The 22,153-nt window shown below is 55.2% G+C and overlaps 3 protein-coding genes across 14 annotated transcripts; all 3 read right to left on the reverse strand.

Moving 5' to 3' along the window:
- Window positions 1–4,177: 4,177 nt before the first annotated feature.
- Window positions 4,178–7,871, reverse strand: LOC140691873 (melanoma-associated antigen 8-like). Of its 5 annotated transcripts, none has more exons than XM_072956190.1 (4): window positions 7,840–7,871; window positions 5,804–5,894; window positions 5,584–5,652; window positions 4,178–5,510 (listed from the first exon to the last, which is right to left on the reverse strand). In XM_072956190.1, exon 4 carries the CDS (start codon window positions 5,430–5,432, stop codon window positions 4,404–4,406), a length of 1,029 nt encoding a protein of 342 aa, XP_072812291.1. In that variant the 5' UTR covers window positions 5,433–5,510; window positions 5,584–5,652; window positions 5,804–5,894; window positions 7,840–7,871; the 3' UTR covers window positions 4,178–4,403. The 5 variants fall into 5 exon arrangements, with proteins under 5 accessions (XP_072812291.1, XP_072812287.1, XP_072812288.1 ...); XM_072956186.1 differs by lacking the exon at window positions 7,840–7,871 and adding an exon at window positions 7,200–7,320; XM_072956187.1 differs by lacking the exon at window positions 7,840–7,871 and adding an exon at window positions 6,450–6,656.
- A 3,225-nt stretch (window positions 7,872–11,096) lies between these two features.
- Window positions 11,097–14,240, reverse strand: LOC140691907 (melanoma-associated antigen 8-like). 4 transcript variants are annotated; one of them, XM_072956339.1, is made up of 4 exons: window positions 14,120–14,240; window positions 12,724–12,814; window positions 12,504–12,572; window positions 11,097–12,429 (listed from the first exon to the last, which is right to left on the reverse strand). In XM_072956339.1, exon 4 carries the CDS (start codon window positions 12,349–12,351, stop codon window positions 11,323–11,325), a length of 1,029 nt encoding a protein of 342 aa, XP_072812440.1. In that variant the 5' UTR covers window positions 12,352–12,429; window positions 12,504–12,572; window positions 12,724–12,814; window positions 14,120–14,240; the 3' UTR covers window positions 11,097–11,322. The 4 variants fall into 4 exon arrangements, with proteins under 4 accessions (XP_072812440.1, XP_072812441.1, XP_072812442.1 ...); XM_072956340.1 differs by lacking the exon at window positions 14,120–14,240 and adding an exon at window positions 13,370–13,576; XM_072956341.1 differs by lacking the exon at window positions 14,120–14,240 and adding an exon at window positions 13,221–13,452.
- Window positions 14,241–18,016: 3,776 nt separating this feature from the next.
- Window positions 18,017–21,346, reverse strand: LOC140691894 (melanoma-associated antigen 8-like). Of its 5 annotated transcripts, none has more exons than XM_072956263.1 (4): window positions 21,226–21,346; window positions 19,644–19,734; window positions 19,424–19,492; window positions 18,017–19,349 (listed from the first exon to the last, which is right to left on the reverse strand). In XM_072956263.1, the coding sequence occupies exon 4, from the start codon at window positions 19,269–19,271 to the stop codon at window positions 18,243–18,245; it is 1,029 nt and encodes a 342-aa protein (XP_072812364.1). In that variant the 5' UTR covers window positions 19,272–19,349; window positions 19,424–19,492; window positions 19,644–19,734; window positions 21,226–21,346; the 3' UTR covers window positions 18,017–18,242. The 5 variants fall into 5 exon arrangements, with proteins under 5 accessions (XP_072812364.1, XP_072812365.1, XP_072812367.1 ...); XM_072956264.1 differs by lacking the exon at window positions 21,226–21,346 and adding an exon at window positions 20,627–20,771; XM_072956266.1 differs by lacking the exon at window positions 21,226–21,346 and adding an exon at window positions 20,290–20,497.
- Window positions 21,347–22,153: the final 807 nt, after the last annotated feature.

Here is a 22,153-nt window from a genome sequence, read left to right on the forward strand (position 1 = left end):
CCATCTCACAATAAGTCCCCGGTCTCTCTGAGACCAGGGTGCCGCAGTCAGGACACAACACGTGGGCCCGTCCTGCCCTCGGGCCTCCGGACAGCTGCTAGCAAGGTTCCCTGTCTGTGGGATGGCCTCTTTTCCGGGTTCGGGGAGCCCTCAGTTCTCCCTCACGGTCGTCACTTAGGCGTCATGTCGTCTAGCCTCTGGCCACCCGAGGCCCCGCCCCTCACCCCAGGACCCCAGTTCCTCGGAGACCCGGGTGTCAGGAAATGCCGCCGGTGCTCACCCTGCCCCAAGGCCTCCAATGTCCAACACTGTCCCCGGGTGCAGGAATCCTCCGTTGTCCCTCGGGGTCCTCACTTTGACTCAGGAAGCATGTAGCCTCCCCTTGGAACCCCCGAAGCCACGCCCCTCATCCCAGGACCACAGTCCCTCCGAGACCCGGATGTCAGGAAGTCAAAGCCCCACGAGTGCTCATCACACGCAGGCCCTCCCAGGGCTGACAGCAGGGGAGGGATCTGTTTGGCCACTTCTGTCCTCCGTCAGGGTCCTCAGCTTCAGCCCTGGCGGTTGCTGGGACGCCCCCTTGTTGACCCGAGCCCACACCCTCACACCAAGGCCCTCACTGCCCAGAGACCCCCAGGGGAGTCTGTGGACTCACATCAGGCCACCAAGCCCAGGGCTTCCCAGGACCGTGGACGCCAGGGGCTGAGATGGATTCCCCGGGGGTCCCTCAGCCCTCCCTCTGCTCCCCACCTGGGCTCCAGGCTGGGCCTGGGCCCCTCCCTCTGCCCACCTCAGTTTGCTCCCCTTGGACCCAGGCCCCTCCACAGCCTGGACCCCCGAGAGGGAAGCGGGGGTGGGGGTTGGGGCACTGATCCCCGCCACCCTGCCTGCGGTCTCCCAGGGCTGACAGCGGAACCGACCTGGATTTATCGTGTTCCATTGATCTGTGTCCCTCCACACGGTTCCACCTTGACTCCTGGCAGCGCTGGGCTCCTTCCCTGTGCAGACCTGAAGCCGGCCTCCCTCACCCAGGCCCTCACCTCTCTCACCCCCCAGGGAGGGGGCATCAGCGCCCGTCAGATCCGGACCCCGTGCCCGGGGCTCTCCCAGGGCTGTCGGGGGGGCCGGAGGTGGATTCCCTGTTTGGAATTCAGCCTCGGTGGGTGTTTCCTCCCTGCGATTTCCAGGACCATTCCTCATCTATGGCTTTGGATTCTGACCATCGAGGGGAGCTGACCCATCAGTGTAAGTGTCCAGCAGACAGTTTCCAAGAACACACCCCAGTAAATCCTACCCCAAGTTTGGGGCGGTTTCCAAACCTCTTCAACTATATATGCCAAGACTGAGTACACTGTGAGCCACATTAAACGCCACTCCTCCCTGCAGTTGGAGCATTCTGAGTGTTCTAGCAGCTCAGGCAGGATAAGCAGGTCTCTAAGCATCCCTGAACAAAGTACACCTTCCCTTCTCGCCCAGGAGATGTATCCACGATCCCAGAGGGCTTCTCAGAGCAATCTCCCACCTGACACGTTCCTCTCACCACTAACAAGTGCCGTCTGCACGTCTGCCTGCCGCCAACACCCAGCTTCATTACCATCACCTCCCACAGAAGGAGCCCCGCCCTCCCCCCACCCCAGCTTCCCAAAGCCCTGAACTGCCCTGGCGCTGGGCACTTACACTTGGGTGCTCTCTCCCGGACCCCCACCCCCTCGCCCTATTTTCCTTTGCCCTATGGGACTCAGGAGACATGTCACCAACTTCCCGATGTGACTGCGGCTCCTAGACTATCCTAGGTGTGGGCTGTCCTGCTTTTCCGAGTGTCCCCACTGCTAACACCGAGCCCTCCAGAGAGCAGAGGCTCGGTGTACGTCTGCGGATGAACTGAGATGGTGAGCAGGGATCCTATTGATTCAGGTTGCCTTTCTCCTCCTTTCTTAACTGAGCCAGACAAATCCAGGTTATACACACATAATTATAATTTTATAGACTGACAGAAGAAAAGGGAGGAGGAGCCAATAATTAACTATCTTTCACTTTTACTTCTCTCTCTCTTGACCCCACCGAGTTTAGTGCTGATCACTCTCACATTTCCAAGTAAATTTCTATTCCAGTGCGGTGTTATCTACTTTGGCATCGCGAAGTATGATGGAAGCTTTCCCAATTTGTTTTACAAAATAGCAAAACTCAGTCTTGAGCTGCATAAGTACCAATACATGCGTAATCAATATCATTCACAAACTAAGATACTGAAGCTTATTAAATATTATTATTAATATACAGAAATCTGTTGCATCTTATACACTAACAAAGGAGCATCAGAAAGAGAAATTAAGGAAACAATCCCATTTACCATCACATCAAAGAGAATAAAAAAATCTAGTACTAAAGCTAGCTAAGGAGACCAAAGACCTGTACTCCAATAACTACAAGACACTGATGTGAGAAGCTGAAGATGACACCAACAGATGGAAAGATACACCGTGTTCTTGGATTGGAAGAATCAGTGTTGTTGACCATACAACCCAGTGGCCGTACTACCCAAGGCAATCTACAGATTCAAAGCAATCCCTGTCAAAATAACAATGGCATTTTTCTCAGAACAAGAACCAATAACTTAAAAAAGTGTACGGAAAAGGAAAAGAACCCCAATAGCTAAAACAATCTTGAGAATGAAGAACAGAGCGGGAGGAATCATGCTCCCTGACTTTAGACTATACTACAGAGCTGTAGTAATCAAAAGAGTGCGGTACTGGCCCCCAAACAGACACACAGATCAATGGAACAGGATAAAGAGGCGACAAGTAAACCCACACACTTACCGTCAATGAATCTACGACAAAGGAAGCAAGGATATTGAATGGAGAAAAGACAGTCTCTTCAATAAGTGGTTCTGGGAAAACTGGACAGCTACCTGTCAAAGAACGAACTTAGAACATTCTCTAACACCATACACAAAAATAAACTCAAGATAGATTTAAGATCTACATTCAAGACTGGATACTATAATACTCCTAGAGGAAAACATGGGCAGAACCCTCTCTGACGTAAATTACAGCAATAACGTTTTCGATCCATCTCCTAAAACAAAGGAAATAAAAGGAAAAATAAACAGCGGGGACCTAATTATACTTAAAAGCTTCTGCACAGCAAAGGAATCCACTGACTAAATAAAAAAAACAACCTACTGAAGGGGAGAAAATATTTGCAAATGATACAACTGACAAGGGAGCAATAACCACCATATATAAACAGCTCATACAATTCAACATCAAAAAGACAAATGACCCAACTAAAAACGGGCAGAACAACAGAATAGACATCTGTCCAAAGAGGAAATGCAGGTGGCCTGCAGGCACGTGAAAAGATGCTCAGTATAACTAATCATCTGGGAAATGCAAACCAAAACCACAATGAGATATCACCTCATACCTGTCAGAATGGCTACCTTCAAAAAGAACGCGAAGAGCAAATGTTGGCGAAGATGTGGAGAAAAGGGATCCCTCCTACACTGTTGGTGCGGATGTGAATTGGTGTGGCCATTGTGGAAAACAGTATGCCGTTTCTCACAAAACTAAAAATAGAACCACCAAGTGACCCAGCAATTCCATTCCTGGGTATATATCTCAAAAAAAAAAAAGATACTAATTTGAAAAGATACACGCACCCAATATTCATAGCAGCGTTATCTACAATTGCCAAGATGTGGAAGGAACCTAAATGTCCATCAGCAGATGAATGGATACACACAAACACACACACACACACACACACATACGGAATACTAGTCAGCCATAAAAAACAAAATTTTGCCGTTTGCAGCAACATGGATGGACTTGGAGGACATTATGCTAAGTGAAATAAATCAGACAGAGAAAGACAAATACTGTATGATATCAGTTTATACGTGGACTCTAAAAAATACAACAAACTAGTGACTATAACAAAGAAGCAGACTCATAGAGAACAAACTAGTGATTACCAGGGGGGAGGGGGGAGGGGCAATATAGGGGTGAGGGAGCGGGAGGTCCAAACTATTGGGTGTAAGCAAGGTTCAAGAACGTATTGCACAACAAGGGGTATATAACCAATATTTTCTCAGAACTGTAAATGAAATGTAATCTTTAAAAACACTGTATAATAAAATAAAGTATATTGATATTTATTAAAAGGAATAACATCTGAAGCATCACTAAGGGAAATGAAGATGAATTTCCATATCATTGTAGAGAACAGGAGCCCAGAGATGCTGTACACCGTGTTCCCCCCCACCGGCCCTGGCCCTCACTACCTAAAAGGCTGACTGCTTGCTCTTCAGACACACAGTGAAGAGTCAGCCTCACTTCCTGCCCGGCGGGAGAAGCTGCCGGACAGGGGCCTAGAAGGAGCCCAGCTGCAAGTCTGCCTCAGGCCCCCTCTTCCTCATCACTCACTCGCTCTTCAGACAGGGATGGGAAAGAACTGGGACCCCTTCTATTGACCCTGAGGAAATGTTCCAGGACTTGCAGCTTGCTGGTCTCCGTGTAGGCCCGGGGACCCCACAGGAACTCGTAGCGAGCGGGATCGCTGTTGGCCACCTGCCGGTACTCCACGTACCCCTCCTGCACCCACACGTTGGTGATGAGTTCCCTGGGCTCCCCGTAGATGAAGTGCTCCCTCCCAGCACACAGCCCCATCTTGCTAAGTGCTCGCCAGACTGCCTCCTCAGGAGCAAAGTCGCCCTCCAGGACAATCACACCCAGAAGTATCACCAGGAGGCCAGTGTTGGGCATGCTCTGCCCGTCGTCCTGCATGCCATCGTAGGTGAGGCCCAGGGTGGGGACCAGGACATACAAGTGCTCCCTGGGGGCCACCTCCTTCACATCCACCCCAAAGACCAGCTGCAGACACTCAGAGGCTTGGCTCAAGACCACAGGGAAGTGGTCCTGGTCATCTCTGAGGACCGCATTCAGCATTTCCTCTTTTGAGGTCGGCTGCTTTGTGCGGTACTTGTGGAGCAGGAAGCCCATCAGTTCAGCCATCATTAAGTGTAATGCATCTTGGAGCCGGGACTCGGCATCTGCCGGGTCCTGCCCGGAGCTGGGCCCCTCCTCACCTTGGCTTCTGAGGCCATTGTCTTCCGACTGGCTCCATGGAGGGGCTGCCACGGCTGTGGGGGAGGGGCAGACACCCTGAGGGCTCTGCGTGGGACTGGGTGTCCCAGAATCAGCCGCCTCCTCGCCAGTGCCCAGGAACAGGACTGAGTAGGAAGACGACGAGGAGGAGGAGGAGGGAGACAACGGGGATGCGCCGCCTTCCTCCTCCTCCTCCTCCTCCTCGTCCTCCTCCTCCTCGTCCTCCTCCTCCTCCTCCACCCAAATGTCCTGCTCATCCATGGAATCCTCAGCCGCTCTTGGGTCCTTAAAGTCGGCTTCAGTGTGGTGGAGGTCACGCATCTGAACGGGAGGCACGGTGAGTGGTGTCGGGCAGCTGAGAGGAGCGAGGCCAGGGGTGACAGATGGGGACCCACGGGCCTGGGGAAGAAGGGAGTGTCAGCGGCCCGGGCTGAGAAACCCACCCTGGGGGGCTCTGACAAAGGCCACTTACAGGTCTCCTCTCCAGGGGTGCCCTCGGCCTCACAGGGGCTCTCCTCCTGGTGGACGGTCGTCTGTGAACCTGACGGGGGAAGTAAGGCAGCTCCTCAGGGTGCAGCCGGCACAGCCCGAGGCTTTGGGGGCGACAGGGGGTGGGTGGAGTGGACGTTGGCGTCGTGGGGTCCCCTCTGTTCCAGGAGCCCCCGGGCACACACTCAGGGCCCACACCTCACCTTCAGTCCTGACACTGCCGGCCTCCTGTGCTCTGTGACCCGAGGACACGTGTCTCAGACCTAGGCCTTCACCTCCCGGTGTCTGGAGCCCCTGGGAGAGAAAGGAGGGGAGACCTGGGGTCTACACTGTGGCACAGCCCTGGACCCGCGTGCTGGCAGCAGGCCTGGGCTCTGGCAGGTTCCCACTCTTCTAGGGTGGGAGGTCCTCTCCGCGCTAACTCAGGGTCCTCACCGTGACTCCAAGCGGGACCTGGGATTCTGCGCTCCAACCACCTGAGGGCCCCGTCCTGATAGTAAGTCCCCGGTCTCTCTGAGCCCTGGATGCGGAAGTCAGGACACACCACGTGTGCTCATCCCGCCTGGGGGCCTCCCAGGGCTGACAGCAGGGGCAGGATCGGTTGCGTCCCCTCTGTTCTGGGGTTTCTGGTCCCCTCACTCCTCCCTCAGGGTCCTCCCCTTGACTCCTGGCAGGAGCTGAGATTCCCCCCTCAGCCCACCTGAGGCCCCGCCCGTCATTCCGGGACGCCAGTCCTTCCGAGACCCGCATTTCAGGAACTGCTGCCCGAGGTCCTCCCGCCCCATGGTCTCCCAGGACTGGCTCTGTTCTGGGGTCCAGGGTCCCTGAGTGCTAACTCGCGGTCGGCACCTTCACTCCCAGGCGGCCCTGAGATTCTCTCCTCCGCAGACCTGAGGCCCCCGCCCTTTCACTATGTCCCCAGTCTGTCTGAGACTCGGATGCGGAAGTCAGGACAAACCACGTGGGCCTGTCCTCCCCTCGGGCCGCCGGACGGCTGAAAGCAAGGGCGCCTTTCTGTGGGGTGGCCACTTTTCTGGGTTCAGGGGCCCCTCCTTCCTCCTTCAGGGTCCTCACTTTGACTCAGGCGGCATGTAGCCTCCCCTTGGAACCCCCGAAGCCACGCCCCTCATCCCAGGACCCCAGTCCCTCCGAGACCCGGACGGCAGGAAATGCCGCCTGTGCTTGTTCCGACCTGTGGCCTCCCAGGACCGACTGTGTTTTGGGGTCCAGGGTCCTCACTGCTCGCTCACAGTCATCAGCTTCACTCCCAGTGGGACCTTGGATTCTCTCCTCTGCAGATCTGAGGGTCCCCCCACCCCCCATCTCACACTAAGTCCCCGGTCTCTCTGAGACCAGGGTGCCGCAGTCAGGACACGACACGTGGGCCAGTCCTGCCCTTGGGCCTCCGGACAGCTGCTAGCAAGGTTCCCTGTCTGTGGGATGGCCTCTTTTCCGGGTTCGGGGAGCCCTCAGTTCTCCCTCACGGTCGTCACTTAGGCGTCATGTCGTCTAGCCTCTGGCCACCCGAGGCCCCGCCCCTCACCCCAGGACCCCAGTTCCTCGGAGACCCGGGTGTCAGGAAATGCCGCCGGTGCTCACCCTGCCCCAAGGCCTCCAATGTCCAACACTGTCCCCGGGTGCAGGAATCCTCCGTTGTCCCTCGGGGTCCTCACTTTGACTCAGGAAGCATGTAGCCTCCCCTTGGAACCCCCGAAGCCACGCCCCTCATCCCAGGACCACAGTCCCTCCGAGACCCGGATGTCAGGAAGTCAAGGCCCCACGAGTGCTCATCACACGCAGGCCCTCCCAGGGCTGACAGCAGGGGAGGGATCTGTTTGGCCACTTCTGTCCTCCGTCAGGGTCCTCAGCTTCAGCCCTGGCGGTTGCTGGGACGCCCCCTTGTTGACCCGAGCCCACACCCTCACACCAAGGCCCTCACTGCCCAGAGACCCCCAGGGGAGTCTGTGGACTCACATCAGGCCACCAAGCCCAGGGCTTCCCAGGACCGTGGACGCCAGGGGCTGAGATGGATTCCCCGGGGGTCCCTCAGCCCTCCCTCTGCTCCCCACCTGGGCTCCAGGCTGGGCCTGGGCCCCTCCCTCTGCCCACCTCAGTTTGCTCCCCTTGGACCCAGGCCCCTCCACAGCCTGGACCCCCGAGAGGGAAGCGGGGGTGGGGGTTGGGGCACTGATCCCCGCCACCCTGCCTGCGGTCTCCCAGGGCTGACAGCGGAACCGACCTGGATTTATCGTGTTCCATTGATCTGTGTCCCTCCACACGGTTCCACCTTGACTCCTGGCAGCGCTGGGCTCCTTCCCTGTGCAGACCTGAAGCCGGCCTCCCTCACCCAGGCCCTCACCTCTCTCACCCCCCAGGGAGGGGGCATCAGCGCCCGTCAGATCCGGACCCCGTGCCCGGGGCTCTCCCAGGGCTGTCGGGGGGGCCGGAGGTGGATTCCCTGTTTGGAATTCAGCCTCGGTGGGTGTTTCCTCCCTGCGATTTCCAGGACCATTCCTCATCTATGGCTTTGGATTCTGACCATCGAGGGGAGCTGACCCATCAGTGTAAGTGTCCAGCAGACAGTTTCCAAGAACACACCCCAGTAAATCCTACCCCAAGTTTGGGGCGGTTTCCAAACCTCTTCAACTATATATGCCAAGACTGAGTACACTGTGAGCCACATTAAACGCCACTCCTCCCTGCAGTTGGAGCATTCTGAGTGTTCTAGCAGCTCAGGCAGGATAAGCAGGTCTCTAAGCATCCCTGAACAAAGTACACCTTCCCTTCTCGCCCAGGAGATGTATCCACGATCCCAGAGGGCTTCTCAGAGCAATCTCCCACCTGACACGTTCCTCTCACCACTAACAAGTGCCGTCTGCACGTCTGCCTGCCGCCAACACCCAGCTTCATTACCATCACCTCCCACAGAAGGAGCCCCGCCCTCCCCCCACCCCAGCTTCCCAAAGCCCTGAACTGCCCTGGCGCTGGGCACTTACACTTGGGTGCTCTCTCCCGGACCCCCACCCCCTCGCCCTATTTTCCTTTGCCCTATGGGACTCAGGAGACATGTCACCAACTTCCCGATGTGACTGCGGCTCCTAGACTATCCTAGGTGTGGGCTGTCCTGCTTTTCCGAGTGTCCCCACTGCTAACACCGAGCCCTCCAGAGAGCAGAGGCTCGGTGTACGTCTGCGGATGAACTGAGATGGTGAGCAGGGATCCTATTGATTCAGGTTGCCTTTCTCCTCCTTTCTTAACTGAGCCAGACAAATCCAGGTTATACACACATAATTATAATTTTATAGACTGACAGAAGAAAAGGGAGGAGGAGCCAATAATTAACTATCTTTCACTTTTACTTCTCTCTCTCTTGACCCCACCGAGTTTAGTGCTGATCACTCTCACATTTCCAAGTAAATTTCTATTCCAGTGCGGTGTTATCTACTTTGGCATCGCGAAGTATGATGGAAGCTTTCCCAATTTGTTTTACAAAATAGCAAAACTCAGTCTTGAGCTGCATAAGTACCAATACATGCGTAATCAATATCATTCACAAACTAAGATACTGAAGCTTATTAAATATTATTATTAATATACAGAAATCTGTTGCATCTTATACACTAACAAAGGAGCATCAGAAAGAGAAATTAAGGAAACAATCCCATTTACCATCACATCAAAGAGAATAAAAAAATCTAGTACTAAAGCTAGCTAAGGAGACCAAAGACCTGTACTCCAATAACTACAAGACACTGATGTGAGAAGCTGAAGATGACACCAACAGATGGAAAGATACACCGTGTTCTTGGATTGGAAGAATCAGTGTTGTTGACCATACAACCCAGTGGCCGTACTACCCAAGGCAATCTACAGATTCAAAGCAATCCCTGTCAAAATAACAATGGCATTTTTCTCAGAACAAGAACCAATAACTTAAAAAAGTGTACGGAAAAGGAAAAGAACCCCAATAGCTAAAACAATCTTGAGAATGAAGAACAGAGCGGGAGGAATCATGCTCCCTGACTTTAGACTATACTACAGAGCTGTAGTAATCAAAAGAGTGCGGTACTGGCCCCCAAACAGACACACAGATCAATGGAACAGGATAAAGAGGCGACAAGTAAACCCACACACTTACCGTCAATGAATCTACGACAAAGGAAGCAAGGATATTGAATGGAGAAAAGACAGTCTCTTCAATAAGTGGTTCTGGGAAAACTGGACAGCTACCTGTCAAAGAACGAACTTAGAACATTCTCTAACACCATACACAAAAATAAACTCAAGATAGATTTAAGATCTACATTCAAGACTGGATACTATAATACTCCTAGAGGAAAACATGGGCAGAACCCTCTCTGACGTAAATTACAGCAATAACGTTTTCGATCCATCTCCTAAAACAAAGGAAATAAAAGGAAAAATAAACAGCGGGGACCTAATTATACTTAAAAGCTTCTGCACAGCAAAGGAATCCACTGACTAAATAAAAAAAACAACCTACTGAAGGGGAGAAAATATTTGCAAATGATACAACTGACAAGGGAGCAATAACCACCATATATAAACAGCTCATACAATTCAACATCAAAAAGACAAATGACCCAACTAAAAACGGGCAGAACAACAGAATAGACATCTGTCCAAAGAGGAAATGCAGGTGGCCTGCAGGCACGTGAAAAGATGCTCAGTATAACTAATCATCTGGGAAATGCAAACCAAAACCACAATGAGATATCACCTCATACCTGTCAGAATGGCTACCTTCAAAAAGAACGCGAAGAGCAAATGTTGGCGAAGATGTGGAGAAAAGGGATCCCTCCTACACTGTTGGTGCGGATGTGAATTGGTGTGGCCATTGTGGAAAACAGTATGCCGTTTCTCACAAAACTAAAAATAGAACCACCAAGTGACCCAGCAATTCCATTCCTGGGTATATATCTCAAAAAAAAAAAAGATACTAATTTGAAAAGATACACGCACCCAATATTCATAGCAGCGTTATCTACAATTGCCAAGATGTGGAAGGAACCTAAATGTCCATCAGCAGATGAATGGATACACACAAACACACACACACACACACACACATACGGAATACTAGTCAGCCATAAAAAACAAAATTTTGCCGTTTGCAGCAACATGGATGGACTTGGAGGACATTATGCTAAGTGAAATAAATCAGACAGAGAAAGACAAATACTGTATGATATCAGTTTATACGTGGACTCTAAAAAATACAACAAACTAGTGACTATAACAAAGAAGCAGACTCATAGAGAACAAACTAGTGATTACCAGGGGGGAGGGGGGAGGGGCAATATAGGGGTGAGGGAGCGGGAGGTCCAAACTATTGGGTGTAAGCAAGGTTCAAGAACGTATTGCACAACAAGGGGTATATAACCAATATTTTCTCAGAACTGTAAATGAAATGTAATCTTTAAAAACACTGTATAATAAAATAAAGTATATTGATATTTATTAAAAGGAATAACATCTGAAGCATCACTAAGGGAAATGAAGATGAATTTCCATATCATTGTAGAGAACAGGAGCCCAGAGATGCTGTACACCGTGTTCCCCCCCACCGGCCCTGGCCCTCACTACCTAAAAGGCTGACTGCTTGCTCTTCAGACACACAGTGAAGAGTCAGCCTCACTTCCTGCCCGGCGGGAGAAGCTGCCGGACAGGGGCCTAGAAGGAGCCCAGCTGCAAGTCTGCCTCAGGCCCCCTCTTCCTCATCACTCACTCGCTCTTCAGACAGGGATGGGAAAGAACTGGGACCCTTTCTATTGACCCTGAGGAAATGTTCCAGGACTTGCAGCTTGCTGGTCTCCGTGTAGGCCCGGGGACCCCACAGGAACTCGTAGCGAGCGGGATCGCTGTTGGCCACCTGCCGGTACTCCACGTACCCCTCCTGCACCCACACGTTGGTGATGAGTTCCCTGGGCTCCCCGTAGATGAAGTGCTCCCTCCCAGCACACAGCCCCATCTTGCTAAGTGCTCGCCAGACTGCCTCCTCAGGAGCAAAGTCGCCCTCCAGGACAATCACACCCAGAAGTATCACCAGGAGGCCAGTGTTGGGCATGCTCTGCCCGTCGTCCTGCATGCCATCGTAGGTGAGGCCCAGGGTGGGGACCAGGACATACAAGTGCTCCCTGGGGGCCACCTCCTTCACATCCACCCCAAAGACCAGCTGCAGACACTCAGAGGCTTGGCTCAAGACCACAGGGAAGTGGTCCTGGTCATCTCTGAGGACCGCATTCAGCATTTCCTCTTTTGAGGTCGGCTGCTTTGTGCGGTACTTGTGGAGCAGGAAGCCCATCAGTTCAGCCATCATTAAGTGTAATGCATCTTGGAGCCGGGACTCGGCATCTGCCGGGTCCTGCCCGGAGCTGGGCCCCTCCTCACCTTGGCTTCTGAGGCCATTGTCTTCCGACTGGCTCCATGGAGGGGCTGCCACGGCTGTGGGGGAGGGGCAGACACCCTGAGGGCTCTGCGTGGGACTGGGTGTCCCAGAATCAGCCGCCTCCTCGCCAGTGCCCAGGAACAGGACTGAGTAGGAAGACGACGAGGAGGAGGAGGAGGGAGACAACGGGGATGCGCCGCCTTCCTCCTCCTCCTCCTCCTCCTCGTCCTCCTCCTCCTCGTCCTCCTCCTCCTCCTCCACCCAAATGTCCTGCTCATCCATGGAATCCTCAGCCGCTCTTGGGTCCTTAAAGTCGGCTTCAGTGTGGTGGAGGTCACGCATCTGAACGGGAGGCACGGTGAGTGGTGTCGGGCAGCTGAGAGGAGCGAGGCCAGGGGTGACAGATGGGGACCCACGGGCCTGGGGAAGAAAGGGAGTGTCAGCGGCCCGGGCTGAGAAACCCACCCTGGGGGGCTCTGACAAAGGCCACTTACAGGTCTCCTCTCCAGGGGTGCCCTCGGCCTCACAGGGGCTCTCCTCCTGGTGGACGGTCGTCTGTGAACCTGACGGGGGAAGTAAGGCAGCTCCTCAGGGTGCAGCCGGCACAGCCCGAGGCTTTGGGGGCGACAGGGGGTGGGTGGAGTGGACGTTGGCGTCGTGGGGTCCCCTCTGTTCCAGGAGCCCCCGGGCACACACTCAGGGCCCACACCTCACCTTCAGTCCTGACACTGCCGGCCTCCTGTGCTCTGTGACCCGAGGACACGTGTCTCAGACCTAGGCCTTCACCTCCCGGTGTCTGGAGCCCCTGGGAGAGAAAGGAGGGGAGACCTGGGGTCTACACTGTGGCACAGCCCTGGACCCGCGTGCTGGCAGCAGGCCTGGGCTCTGGCAGGTTCCCACTCTTCTAGGGTGGGAGGTCCTCTCCGCGCTAACTCAGGGTCCTCACCGTGACTCCAAGCGGGACCTGGGATTCTGCGCTCCAACCACCTGAGGGCCCCGTCCTGATAGTAAGTCCCCGGTCTCTCTGAGCCCTGGATGCGGAAGTCAGGACACACCACGTGTGCTCATCCCGCCTGGGGGCCTCCCAGGGCTGACAGCAGGGGCAGGATCGGTTGCGTCCCCTCTGTTCTGGGGTTTCTGGTCCCCTCACTCCTCCCTCAGGGTCCTCCCCTTGACTCCTGGCAGGAGCTGAGATTCCCCCCTCAGCCCACCTGAGGCCCCGCCCGTCATTCCGGGACGCCAGTCCTTCCGAGACCCGCATTTCAGGAACTGCTGCCCGAGGTCCTCCCGCCCCATGGTCTCCCAGGACTGGCTCTGTTCTGGGGTCCAGGGTCCCTGAGTGCTAACTCGCGGTCGGCACCTTCACTCCCAGGCGGCCCTGAGATTCTCTCCTCCGCAGACCTGAGGCCCCCGCCCTTTCACTATGTCCCCAGTCTGTCTGAGACTCGGATGCGGAAGTCAGGACAAACCACGTGGGCCTGTCCTCCCCTCGGGCCGCCGGACGGCTGAAAGCAAGGGCGCCTTTCTGTGGGGTGGCCACTTTTCTGGGTTCAGGGGCCCCTCCTTCCTCCTTCAGGGTCCTCACTTTGACTCAGGCGGCATGTAGCCTCCCCTTGGAACCCCCGAAGCCACGCCCCTCATCCCAGGACCCCAGTCCCTCCGAGACCCGGACGGCAGGAAATGCCGCCTGTGCTTGTTCCGACCTGTGGCCTCCCAGGACCGACTGTGTTTTGGGGTCCAGGATCCTCACTGCTCGCTCACAGTCATCAGCTTCACTCCCAGTGGGACCTTGGATTCTCTCCTCTGCAGATCTGAGGGTCCCCCCACCCCCCATCTCACAATAAGTCCCCGGTCTCTCTGAGACCAGGGTGCCGCAGTCAGGACACAACACGTGGGCCCGTCCTGCCCTCGGGCCTCCGGACAGCTGCTAGCAAGGTTCCCTGTCTGTGGGATGGCCTCTTTTCCGGGTTCCGGGAGCCCTCAGTTCTCCCTCAGGGTCGTCACTTAGGCGTCATGTCGTCTAGCCTCTGGCCACCCGAGGCCCCGCCCCTCACCCCAGGACCCCAGTCCCTCGGAGGCCCGGGTGTCAGGAAATGCCGCCGGTGCTCACCCTGCCCCAAGGCCTCCAATGTCCAACACTGTCCCCGGGTGCAGGAATCCTCCGTTGTCCCTCGGGGTCCTCACTTTGACTCAGGAAGCATGTAGCCTCCCCTTGGAACCCCCGAAGCCACGCCCCTCATCCCAGGACCACAGTCCCTCCGAGACCCGGATGTCAGGAAGTCAAGGCCCCACGAGTGCTCATCACACGCAGGCCCTCCCAGGGCTGACAGCAGGGGAGGGATCTGTTTGGCCACTTCTGTCCTCCGTCAGGGTCCTCAGCTTCAGCCCTGGCGGTTGCTGGGACGCCCCCTTGTTGACCCGAGCCCACACCCTCACACCAAGGCCCTCACTGCCCAGAGACCCCCAGGGGAGTCTGTGGACTCACATCAGGCCACCAAGCCCAGGGCTTCCCAGGACCGTGGACGCCAGGGGCTGAGATGGATTCCCCGGGGGTCCCTCAGCCCTCCCTCTGCTCCCCACCTGGGCTCCAGGCTGGGCCTGGGCCCCTCCCTCTGCCCACCTCAGTTTGCTCCCCTTGGACCCAGGCCCCTCCACAGCCTGGACCCCCGAGAGGGAAGCGGGGGTGGGGGTTGGGGCACTGATCCCCGCCACCCTGCCTGCGGTCTCCCAGGGCTGACAGCGGAACCGACCTGGATTTATCGTGTTCCATTGATCTGTGTCCCTCCACACGGTTCCACCTTGACTCCTGGCAGCGCTGGGCTCCTTCCCTGTGCAGACCTGAAGCCGGCCTCCCTCACCCAGGCCCTCACCTCTCTCACCCCCCAGGGAGGGGGCATCAGCGCCCGTCAGATCCGGACCCCGTGCCCGGGGCTCTCCCAGGGCTGTCGGGGGGGCCGGAGGTGGATTCCCTGTTTGGAATTCAGCCTCGGTGGGTGTTTCCTCCCTGCGATTTCCAGGACCATTCCTCATCTATGGCTTTGGATTCTGACCATCGAGGGGAGCTGACCCATCAGTGTAAGTGTCCAGCAGACAGTTTCCAAGAACACACCCCAGTAAATCCTACCCCAAGTTTGGGGCGGTTTCCAAACCTCTTCAACTATATATGCCAAGACTGAGTACACTGTGAGCCACATTAAACGCCACTCCTCCCTGCAGTTGGAGCATTCTGAGTGTTCTAGCAGCTCAGGCAGGATAAGCAGGTCTCTAAGCATCCCTGAACAAAGTACACCTTCCCTTCTCGCCCAGGAGATGTATCCACGATCCCAGAGGGCTTCTCAGAGCAATCTCCCACCTGACACGTTCCTCTCACCACTAACAAGTGCCGTCTGCACGTCTGCCTGCCGCCAACACCCAGCTTCATTACCATCACCTCCCACAGAAGGAGCCCCGCCCTCCCCCCACCCCAGCTTCCCAAAGCCCTGAACTGCCCTGGCGCTGGGCACTTACACTTGGGTGCTCTCTCCCGGACCCCCACCCCCTCGCCCTATTTTCCTTTGCCCTATGGGACTCAGGAGACATGTCACCAACTTCCCGATGTGACTGCGGCTCCTAGACTATCCTAGGTGTGGGCTGTCCTGCTTTTCCGAGTGTCCCCACTGCTAACACCGAGCCCTCCAGAGAGCAGAGGCTCGGTGTACGTCTGCGGATGAACTGAGATGGTGAGCAGGGATCCTATTGATTCAGGTTGCCTTTCTCCTCCTTTCTTAACTGAGCCAGACAAATCCAGGTTATACACACATAATTATAATTTTATAGACTGACAGAAGAAAAGGGAGGAGGAGCCAATAATTAACTATCTTTCACTTTTACTTCTCTCTCTCTTGACCCCACCGAGTTTAGTGCTGATCACTCTCACATTTCCAAGTAAATTTCTATTCCAGTGCGGTGTTATCTACTTTGGCATCGCGAAGTATGATGGAAGCTTTCCCAATTTGTTTTACAAAATAGCAAAACTCAGTCTTGAGCTGCATAAGTACCAATACATGCGTAATCAATATCATTCACAAACTAAGATACTGAAGCTTATTAAATATTATTATTAATATACAGAAATCTGTTGCATCTTATACACTAACAAAGGAGCATCAGAAAGAGAAATTAAGGAAACAATCCCATTTACCATCACATCAAAGAGAATAAAAAAATCTAGTACTAAAGCTAGCTAAGGAGACCAAAGACCTGTACTCCAATAACTACAAGACACTGATGTGAGAAGCTGAAGATGACACCAACAGATGGAAAGATACACCGTGTTCTTGGATTGGAAGAATCAGTGTTGTTGACCATACAACCCAGTGGCCGTACTACCCAAGGCAATCTACAGATTCAAAGCAATCCCTGTCAAAATAACAATGGCATTTTTCTCAGAACAAGAACCAATAACTTAAAAAAGTGTACGGAAAAGGAAAAGAACCCCAATAGCTAAAACAATCTTGAGAATGAAGAACAGAGCGGGAGGAATCATGCTCCCTGACTTTAGACTATACTACAGAGCTGTAGTAATCAAAAGAGTGCGGTACTGGCCCCCAAACAGACACACAGATCAATGGAACAGGATAAAGAGGCGACAAGTAAACCCACACACTTACCGTCAATGAATCTACGACAAAGGAAGCAAGGATATTGAATGGAGAAAAGACAGTCTCTTCAATAAGTGGTTCTGGGAAAACTGGACAGCTACCTGTCAAAGAACGAACTTAGAACATTCTCTAACACCATACACAAAAATAAACTCAAGATAGATTTAAGATCTACATTCAAGACTGGATACTATAATACTCCTAGAGGAAAACATGGGCAGAACCCTCTCTGACGTAAATTACAGCAATAACGTTTTCGATCCATCTCCTAAAACAAAGGAAATAAAAGGAAAAATAAACAGCGGGGACCTAATTATACTTAAAAGCTTCTGCACAGCAAAGGAATCCACTGACTAAATAAAAAAAACAACCTACTGAAGGGGAGAAAATATTTGCAAATGATACAACTGACAAGGGAGCAATAACCACCATATATAAACAGCTCATACAATTCAACATCAAAAAGACAAATGACCCAACTAAAAACGGGCAGAACAACAGAATAGACATCTGTCCAAAGAGGAAATGCAGGTGGCCTGCAGGCACGTGAAAAGATGCTCAGTATAACTAATCATCTGGGAAATGCAAACCAAAACCACAATGAGATATCACCTCATACCTGTCAGAATGGCTACCTTCAAAAAGAACGCGAAGAGCAAATGTTGGCGAAGATGTGGAGAAAAGGGATCCCTCCTACACTGTTGGTGCGGATGTGAATTGGTGTGGCCATTGTGGAAAACAGTATGCCGTTTCTCACAAAACTAAAAATAGAACCACCAAGTGACCCAGCAATTCCATTCCTGGGTATATATCTCAAAAAAAAAAAAGATACTAATTTGAAAAGATACACGCACCCAATATTCATAGCAGCGTTATCTACAATTGCCAAGATGTGGAAGGAACCTAAATGTCCATCAGCAGATGAATGGATACACACAAACACACACACACACACACACACATACGGAATACTAGTCAGCCATAAAAAACAAAATTTTGCCGTTTGCAGCAACATGGATGGACTTGGAGGACATTATGCTAAGTGAAATAAATCAGACAGAGAAAGACAAATACTGTATGATATCAGTTTATACGTGGACTCTAAAAAATACAACAAACTAGTGACTATAACAAAGAAGCAGACTCATAGAGAACAAACTAGTGATTACCAGGGGGGAGGGGGGAGGGGCAATATAGGGGTGAGGGAGCGGGAGGTCCAAACTATTGGGTGTAAGCAAGGTTCAAGAACGTATTGCACAACAAGGGGTATATAACCAATATTTTCTCAGAACTGTAAATGAAATGTAATCTTTAAAAACACTGTATAATAAAATAAAGTATATTGATATTTATTAAAAGGAATAACATCTGAAGCATCACTAAGGGAAATGAAGATGAATTTCCATATCATTGTAGAGAACAGGAGCCCAGAGATGCTGTACACCGTGTTCCCCCCCACCGGCCCTGGCCCTCACTACCTAAAAGGCTGACTGCTTGCTCTTCAGACACACAGTGAAGAGTCAGCCTCACTTCCTGCCCGGCGGGAGAAGCTGCCGGACAGGGGCCTAGAAGGAGCCCAGCTGCAAGTCTGCCTCAGGCCCCCTCTTCCTCATCACTCACTCGCTCTTCAGACAGGGATGGGAAAGAACTGGGACCCTTTCTATTGACCCTGAGGAAATGTTCCAGGACTTGCAGCTTGCTGGTCTCCGTGTAGGCCCGGGGACCCCACAGGAACTCGTAGCGAGCGGGATCGCTGTTGGCCACCTGCCGGTACTCCACGTACCCCTCCTGCACCCACACGTTGGTGATGAGTTCCCTGGGCTCCCCGTAGATGAAGTGCTCCCTCCCAGCACACAGCCCCATCTTGCTAAGTGCTCGCCAGACTGCCTCCTCAGGAGCAAAGTCGCCCTCCAGGACAATCACACCCAGAAGTATCACCAGGAGGCCAGTGTTGGGCATGCTCTGCCCGTCGTCCTGCATGCCATCGTAGGTGAGGCCCAGGGTGGGGACCAGGACATACAAGTGCTCCCTGGGGGCCACCTCCTTCACATCCACCCCAAAGACCAGCTGCAGACACTCAGAGGCTTGGCTCAAGACCACAGGGAAGTGGTCCTGGTCATCTCTGAGGACCGCATTCAGCATTTCCTCTTTTGAGGTCGGCTGCTTTGTGCGGTACTTGTGGAGCAGGAAGCCCATCAGTTCAGCCATCATTAAGTGTAATGCATCTTGGAGCCGGGACTCGGCATCTGCCGGGTCCTGCCCGGAGCTGGGCCCCTCCTCACCTTGGCTTCTGAGGCCATTGTCTTCCGACTGGCTCCATGGAGGGGCTGCCACGGCTGTGGGGGAGGGGCAGACACCCTGAGGGCTCTGCGTGGGACTGGGTGTCCCAGAATCAGCCGCCTCCTCGCCAGTGCCCAGGAACAGGACTGAGTAGGAAGACGACGAGGAGGAGGAGGAGGGAGACAACGGGGATGCGCCGCCTTCCTCCTCCTCCTCCTCCTCCTCGTCCTCCTCCTCCTCGTCCTCCTCCTCCTCCTCCACCCAAATGTCCTGCTCATCCATGGAATCCTCAGCCGCTCTTGGGTCCTTAAAGTCGGCTTCAGTGTGGTGGAGGTCACGCATCTGAACGGGAGGCACGGTGAGTGGTGTCGGGCAGCTGAGAGGAGCGAGGCCAGGGGTGACAGATGGGGACCCACGGGCCTGGGGAAGAAAGGGAGTGTCAGCGGCCCGGGCTGAGAAACCCACCCTGGGGGGCTCTGACAAAGGCCACTTACAGGTCTCCTCTCCAGGGGTGCCCTCGGCCTCACAGGGGCTCTCCTCCTGGTGGACGGTCGTCTGTGAACCTGACGGGGGAAGTAAGGCAGCTCCTCAGGGTGCAGCCGGCACAGCCCGAGGCTTTGGGGGCGACAGGGGGTGGGTGGAGTGGACGTTGGCGTCGTGGGGTCCCCTCTGTTCCAGGAGCCCCCGGGCACACACTCAGGGCCCACACCTCACCTTCAGTCCTGACACTGCCGGCCTCCTGTGCTCTGTGACCCGAGGACACGTGTCTCAGACCTAGGCCTTCACCTCCCGGTGTCTGGAGCCCCTGGGAGAGAAAGGAGGGGAGACCTGGGGTCTACACTGTGGCACAGCCCTGGACCCGCGTGCTGGCAGCAGGCCTGGGCTCTGGCAGGTTCCCACTCTTCTAGGGTGGGAGGTCCTCTCCGCGCTAACTCAGGGTCCTCACCGTGACTCCAAGCGGGACCTGGGATTCTGCGCTCCAACCACCTGAGGGCCCCATCCTGATAGTAAGTCCCCGGTCTCTCTGAGCCCTGGATGCGGAAGTCAGGACACACCACGTGTGCTCATCCCGCCTGGGGGCCTCCCAGGGCTGACAGCAGGGGCAGGATCGGTTGCGTCCCCTCTGTTCTGGGGTTTCTGGTCCCCTCACTCCTCCCTCAGGGTCCTCCCCTTGACTCCTGGCAGGAGCTGAGATTCCCCCCTCAGCCCACCTGAGGCCCCGCCCGTCATTCCGGGACGCCAGTCCTTCCGAGACCCGCATTTCAGGAACTGCTGCCCGAGGTCCTTCCGCCCCATGGTCTCCCAGGACTGGCTCTGTTCTGGGGTCCAGGGTCCCTGAATGCTAACTCGCGGTCGGCACCTTCACTCCCAGGCGGCCCTGAGATTCTCTCCTCCGCAGACCTGAGGCCCCCGCCCTTTCACTATGTCCCCAGTCTGTCTGAGACTCGGATGCGGAAGTCAGGACAAACCACGTGGGCCTGTCCTCCCCTCGGGCCGCCGGACGGCTGAAAGCAAGGGCGCCTTTCTGTGGGGTGGCCACTTTTCTGGGTTCAGGGGCCCCTCCTTCCTCCTTCAGGGTCCTCACTTTGACTCAGGCGGCATGTAGCCTCCCCTTGGAACCCCCGAGGCCCCGCCCCTCATCCCAGGACCCCAGTCCCTCTGAGGCCCGGATGGCAGGAAATGCCGCCGGTGCTCACCCTGCCCCAAGGCCTCCAAGCCCCAACACTGTCCCGGGGTGCAGGAATCCTCCGTTCTCCCTCGGGGTCCTCACTTTGACTCAGGCGGCATGTAGCCTCCCCTTGGAACCCCCGAAGCCACGCCCCTCATCCCAGGACCCCAGTCCCTCCGAGACCCGGATGGCAGGAAATGCCGCCTGTGCTTGTTCCGACCTGTGGCCTCCCAGGACTGACTGTGTTTTGGGGTCCAGGGTCCTCACTGCTCGCTCACAGTCATCAGCTTCACTCCCAGTGGGACCTTGGATTCTCTCCTCTGCAGATCTGAGGGTCCCCCCACCCCCCATCTCACAATAAGTCCCCGGTCTCTCTGAGACCAGGGTGCCGCAGTCAGGACACAACACGTGGGCCCGTCCTGCCCTCGGGCCTCCGGACAGCTGCTAGCAAGGTTCCCTGTCTGTGGGATGGCCTCTTTTCCGGGTTCGGGGAGCCCTCAGTTCTCCCTCACGGTCGTCACTTAGGCGTCATGTCGTCTAGCCTCTGGCCACCCGAGGCCCCGCCCCTCACCCCAGGACCCCAGTTCCTCGTAGACCCGGGTGTCAGGAAATGCCGCCGGTGCTCACCCTGCCCCAAGGCCTCCAATGTCCAACACTGTCCCCGGGTGCAGGAATCCTCCGTTGTCCCTCGGGGTCCTCACTTTGACTCAGGAAGCATGTAGCCTCCCCTTGGAACCCCCGAAGCCACGCCCCTCATCCCAGGACCACAGTCCCTCCGAGACCCGGATGTCAGGAAGTCAAGGCCCCACGAGTGCTCATCACACGCAGGCCCTCCCAGGGCTGACAGCAGGGGAGGGATCTGTTTGGCCACTTCTGTCCTCCGTCAGGGTCCTCAGCTTCAGCCCTGGCGGTTGCTGGGACGCCCCCTTGTTGACCCGAGCCCACACCCTCACACCAAGGCCCTCACTGCCCAGAGACCCCCAGGGGAGTCTGTGGACTCACATCAGGCCACCAAGCCCAGGGCTTCCCAGGACCGTGGACGCCAGGGGCTGAGATGGATTCCCCGGGGGTCCCTCAGCCCTCCCTCTGCTCCCCACCTGGGCTCCAGGCTGGGCCTGGGCCCCTCCCTCTGCCCACCTCAGTTTGCTCCCCTTGGACCCAGGCCCCTCCACAGCCTGGACCCCCGAGAGGGAAGCGGGGGTGGGGGTTGGGGCACTGATCCCCGCCACCCTGCCTGCGGTCTCCCAGGGCTGACAGCGGAACCGACCTGGATTTATCGTGTTCCATTGATCTGTGTCCCTCCACACGGTTCCACCTTGACTCCTGGCAGCGCTGGGCTCCTTCCCTGTGCAGACCTGAAGCCGGCCTCCCTCACCCAGGCCCTCACCTCTCTCACCCCCCAGGGAGGGGGCATCAGCGCCCGTCAGATCCGGACCCCGTGCCCGGGGCTCTCCCAGGGCTGTCGGGGGGGCCGGAGGTGGATTCCCTGTTTGGAATTCAGCCTCGGTGGGTGTTTCCTCCCTGCGATTTCCAGGACCATTCCTCATCTATGGCT

Source organism: Vicugna pacos, chromosome X (assembly GCF_048564905.1).
Source record: "Vicugna pacos chromosome X, VicPac4, whole genome shotgun sequence".
NCBI classification, from domain to species: Eukaryota; Metazoa; Chordata; class Mammalia; order Artiodactyla; family Camelidae; genus Vicugna; species Vicugna pacos.

Excerpts from the sequence above, each read along its gene's own strand:
- LOC140691907 (XM_072956339.1), bottom strand. The coding sequence starts at position 12,351 with ATGCGTGACCTCCACCACACTGAAGCCGACTTTAAGGACCCAAGAGCG.
- LOC140691873 (XM_072956190.1), bottom strand. The coding sequence starts at position 5,432 with ATGCGTGACCTCCACCACACTGAAGCCGACTTTAAGGACCCAAGAGCG.
- LOC140691894 (XM_072956263.1), bottom strand. The coding sequence starts at position 19,271 with ATGCGTGACCTCCACCACACTGAAGCCGACTTTAAGGACCCAAGAGCG.